The sequence below is a fragment of the Crinia signifera genome, chromosome 6 (assembly GCF_055691185.1).
Source record: "Crinia signifera chromosome 6, ASM5569118v1, whole genome shotgun sequence".
Lineage (NCBI taxonomy): Eukaryota > Metazoa > Chordata > Amphibia > Anura > Myobatrachidae > Crinia > Crinia signifera.
The window spans coordinates 243402220-243407657 of NC_139222.1; the positions used below are offsets into that span (position 1 = coordinate 243402220).

Sequence of the window (5438 nt, forward strand, 5' to 3'; positions counted from 1 at the left end):
TCTTGGCCAATAAATATTCCAAGAACCTCAATTTATTGCTCTATATGAGATAGCAGAGCTTAATATTATAGAGTGTGCATCAGGCACCACATGTCTTTCTTTGTAGAACTACAGGTCCCAGCCTGATGGCACCTCATGATATGTGTATATTATTGGGGTGTGCATTTCAAGATCCCCCATATACTCAATGTGTATATTGTAATATCCTGTGCATATATGTACCGGTATTTGCAGTCTGTTTTATTTTTCAACAATCTGTATCATTTCTATTATCCTGTGATCACAGTGGTGGAAAGCAACCTGGTAACACTAAGTACAGACACAAGGGTATATAGATTTACTGTTACTGGGACTCATTTGAAATGTGCACTTTGTGTACATTGTCAGTTACTATTAACAATGCATGTGATTGTTAGTGAATAACTGAATACTCATATAAATAAAAGAACAGCAAATTGCCTGTAGTCTAGTTTAGTGTTGGTGAAGAAAAGTCAGACCAAAGAGAATCTTCTCCATCTTTTTTGTATCAGTTGCAAACTTTGGCCAGTATTCAATGCCTCAGATTTGCCGTTTTTTTCAGTGAATCTGGCAATTCGCTGGGTGAACGGCGAATTTTCTGTTAGAAAAAACAATTCGCCATATTCAATGGAGGCAATTCGCCACAAATGAACAGCGAATGTCTGCCGATTCGCCGAAAATGATTCTCCACAATTCGCCTGTGATTTTCAATGGGGTTTTTAGTGGAATTCGCCGACAGTGTATTCAATGCTGAAATGGAGAACTGCTTTCTCCAGTGATTTTCACCATGATTCTCCAATTTGCATTCGGCATCTTTTTTTGGGGAACTGTTATGTGTTCTTTTTAAAGAAAGGGGTTTTTTTTTTTTGGACTCAAAAAATCATTAAATTGAGTTATGTAAATGGTCTTGCTATTTATTTTACTGGTCAATGCACACAAATACATTTGTATTTCTTTCTTTTCTTTTTTTTTAAACACAACATATGCAGGGGGGGCACTGCTGATTACATACACTTACATTTTGCAGGGGGGGGCTCTGCTGATCTCACATAAGGGCTGCACCTGCCTGCTGGTGGGTGGCATGCAGCTGGGTCATGCAGCTGCCAAGGACAGGAGGGAGCAGGGAAACCACTGATACAACAGCGCCGCTGGTATTTCACATGCGCCACTGCGCTGTCTACTTTAAACAAATCAGTGCTTGTAGTCTGGGTCAATTCGGTGCCGCCGCTGCCTCACTGAAAATTGCAGCTAGGTTGCAGAAGGCAACGGCGCCGCATTTGAAATACCAGTCCAGCAGCTTCCCTTTGCTCTCCTGTCTGTGAGTGGCAGCGTGACAGGCGGCACCGCAGCAGGAGGAGGAGAATGCAGGCGGGAGGTCGGGTATGCACTCTGACACCACAGCATTGTGCGCCGTTAGGTGTAGGGGCAGAACCAGGTGCTGACTTCAATGGAGTCCCTCCCGCACCTCAGGTCTGTGTGCCGCAGCAGCAACACCCGGCCGCGGGGGGGGGGGCTCCGGCAGCAGCTGTCACTAGGGAGAGACGGGTCCAGCAGCAGTCGCAGTCCTCTGGCAGCCCCAGCGCTGTGATAGCAGATGTCAGCGCCGGGGCTGCTGGAGCCGGAGGTCTGCTGCTGCTGCTGGACCCGTCCTCAGGCTGTGCGGCATCGGTGTGCTCCCCCGCCGGGACTCCGCTCTATCCCCTGCAGTCGCAGGAGCAGGGGAGAGAGCCAGGAGCACAATTCGTCATAGGAGGTCATTTTCGCCGTCAGGGGCTGAGAGCCCCTGACGCGTTGAACACTGCGGATGGGCGGCTGCCGGCGAATCTCCCAGCAGGGAGAATCACGGCAAAGTGCAGCGAATCCTACACAGGATTCGCTGCACGCCCGCCACCCCAGGCCATTGAATACTGTCCTTTGTCCTTTGTCCTGTCCTTTGTCCATTGGGCGCACCACCAACCTGAAAATAATTTGTGGAAATCACATTCGGTACATCACTTACAATAATTCAAAATTATGTTTTGACCCATGGGTTTTAAACTAGATTCAATGCAATCTAGTTCAAAATGCAGAGAGTTTATATATATATTATTATTTATTTATTTATTAACAGTTCTTATATAGCGCAGCATGTTCCATTGCCCTCTACAAATGAGACAGTGCTACAACAAACAGGGTATTTACAGACAGTCAAAAGGTAGGAGGGCCCTGCTCGCAAGCTTACAATCTATTTGGAAATAGGCATTGATAAATAAGGATAGATACTTTATTCTTTATTGCATCGATTCCAGCAGAATGCAAGGTTCTGTGACTGGTTCTGGAATTTGATAAGCTTGCCTGAAGAGATAAGTTTTTAGGGAACGCTTATAGGTTTGAAGACTGGAGGAGAGTCTTATTGTGCTTGGGAGGGCATTCCATAGAGTGGGTGCAGCCTGAAGAAAGTCCTGCAGTCGGGAATGGAAGCGAGTAATGAGTGTGGATGAGAGACGCAGATCTTGGGAGGAGCGTAGAGGTCATGTTGGATGATATTTTGAGATAAGAGAAGATATGTATGTTGGTGTAGTTTGGTTTATGGCTTTGTGTGTAAGTAAAATAATTTTGTATTGAGTACGGAAGAATACAGGTAACTAATGAAGTGACTGACAGAGTAGCTTTGCAGATGATAAACGTCTGGCTAGGAATATTAGCCTCACAGCTGCATTCATGATGGACTGTAGTGGTGAGAGTCTGTATTGGGGAAGGCCAATAAGGAGACTATTGCAGTAATCATTGCATGAGGTGATGAGAGCATGAATTAGAGTTTTTGCGGTGTCTTGTGTAAGGTAAGGGCAAATTTTAAATATGTTTTTTAGGTGCATGTGGCATGATTTTGAGACAGATTGAATGTGGGGTACAAAGGAAAGCTCAGAGTCAAGGATAACACCTAGGCAGCGAGCTTGAGAGGTAGGAGTGATTGTCATCTTCTCAACAGCAATAGAGATATCAGGTTGGTAACTACTATTTATTGGCAGAAATATAATTAATTCTGTTTTAGAAATATTACGTTTGAGGTGGCGAGATGACATCCAGGATGAAACAGCAGAAAGGCATTCAGAGACACGGCTCAATACAGATGGGGACAGGTCCAAGGACGATAGGTAGAGCTGAGTATCCTCTGCATACAGATGATACTGAAATCCAAAAGAGCTGAATAGTTTCCCAAGAGATGAGGTATAGATTGAGAAAAGCAGGGGACCTAAAACTGAACCCTGAGGTACTCCAACTGAAAGAGGTAGCAAAGAGGATGTAGAATCAGAGAAACAAACAATAAAGGAGCGGTTAGATAGGTAGGATGAGAACCAAGAGAGGGCTGTGTCTTTCAGACCTAGGGATTGTAGTGTTTGTATGAGAAGTGTGTGGTCAACAGTGTCAAAAGCAGCAGAGAGATCTAGAATAATTAGTAGCGAATAGTGGCCTTTAGACTTAGCAGTGACCAGATCATTCACAACTTTAGTCACTGCTGTCTCTGTGGAGTTTTGGGCACGAAAGCCTGACTGAAGCGGGTCCAGTAAGTTGTGCGAGTTAAGAAAGTGTGTGAGGCGAGTGTAATATAATAGCAACAATAATAATAATAGTAATAATAATACATAGGGTGAGATTTAATAGGATGAAAGAATCAGAAAGTGAGAGATTTGGTAAGAAATCTCCAGGTTTTTTTAAAGCGGCAATCATTTACACTGCAAAACCAATTTGATTTTGAAGTGCAAATGATTGCCGCTTTAAAAAAACTGGAGATTTCTTACCAAATCTCTCACTTTCTGAATCTCTCATGCCATTAAATCTCACCCATTATGTTTAATGATTTGTCTTTGAAATAATTAATTGGAATCTGGATTTTAATTGTCTCTTGTAGTATTAGTTATGAGGTTACTTACAATGCATGCGCCAATTAGACCCAACTTTTGTCCCTCCACACAGCTAAGGTAATTTCCAAATACCACCGTGGCTTCTGCCTTTAAGTGTGCACAGCAATAATATGTTATTAATTATTTACATGCTATACATTTATTAACTTTCCAAAATAATACTGATCTGCCTTTATCCTAGTAATGACTATAACACATGAGCAGAATACGACAGAATTCTTTTTCACAGGCTTTTCAGATGTTTCGGAGCTCACACTACCAATATTCCTAATTATTTTACTGGCCTATGTCATCATTATTTGTGGGAATGTGACCATCATTACAGTTATTTGTGAGAACTCCCGCCTTCATACTCCTATGTATATTTTCCTTTTGAACCTGTCTGTAATTGACATCGCTTCTACCTCCATTACTCTACCTAAATTATTACATATGCTAATTACACAATACAATGGAATATTACTTAGAGATTGTATGATACAAATGTATATTTTTCTGATTTTGGCAGGAACTGAAATCAATTTACTTGCTGCCATGGCATACGACCGTTATGTGGCAATCTGTCACCCACTTCATTATGTTGTCCTCATGAGTTTAAGGCGCACAGGTTACCTATCAACTGTAGTGTGGGTTGTTGGATTTTTGGACCCCATTGCACACACTGTTCTTATATCTAAGATGTCCTTTTGTACGACTCACTCAATAAACCATTTTTTCTGTGATGTTTTGCCATTGCTACAGATCTCCTGCAGTGATTTATCAAAGGTGGAAACTTTGACTTATATTATTGGGGCATTAGCAGCATTTACTACATTTCTGCTAACTTTAGTATCATACATCTTTATTATTTCTACCATATTGAAGATAAAGTCTGCGGAAGGCCGGATTAAAGCATTTTCTACCTGTACGTCCCATCTGACCTGTGTCATTATGTATTATGGAACATTAATGTGTTTGCACATGAGGCCCACATCCAATTATTCTCCAAAAGAAGACATGTATTTTGCTCTGTTATATGTTGTATTGGTTCCTATGCTAAATCCTTTCATTTACACTTTAAAAAATAAAGAATTCCAAGCGGCTTTTGTAAAATATAGAGTTATAAAGAATAAAGCGAAAAGTCAAAAACAAAGAATTGGTCACTGAAGATCAATGGCCAAATCGGGCGATAATAAATTGTAGAAAGATAGTAATGAATTTTCATATGTAATTTTATAAATATCTACACAAGCTGCAGCTTTTCTATATGCTCAAGTGTCTGAACATATCATTTTGTACTGGGTCCGGAACCAGAATTTCTGGATCCGGACTTCACACAAAAAGAACAATTGTATCAACGAAGGTGGGAATTGCTGTGCTCTTAATTAATATTCCTTTGGAAAGTAATACACCATGAATTAATGCACATAGGCAATAACTGACTGGAAACTGTCTCAGAGAAATATCAAAATTAATTTATTAATACAGATATAGAAAATTCGTATTTTAGTAGGCGGCCACCTATAAACAATTATACAG

The 5438-nt window shown here is 41.2% G+C and overlaps 1 protein-coding gene across 1 annotated transcript; it reads left to right on the forward strand.

The window, feature by feature from the left end:
* Nucleotides 1-4103: 4103 nt before the first annotated feature.
* LOC146009750 (olfactory receptor 5AR1-like) lies at nt 4104-5066 on the forward strand. Its single transcript, XM_083150211.1, has one exon. It carries the CDS (start codon nt 4104-4106, stop codon nt 5064-5066), a length of 963 nt encoding a protein of 320 aa, XP_083006337.1.
* Nucleotides 5067-5438: the final 372 nt, after the last annotated feature.

Coding starts and splice junctions, on each gene's coding strand:
- LOC146009750 (XM_083150211.1), top strand. CDS start 4,104: ATGACTATAACACATGAGCAGAATACGACAGAATTCTTTTTCACAGGC.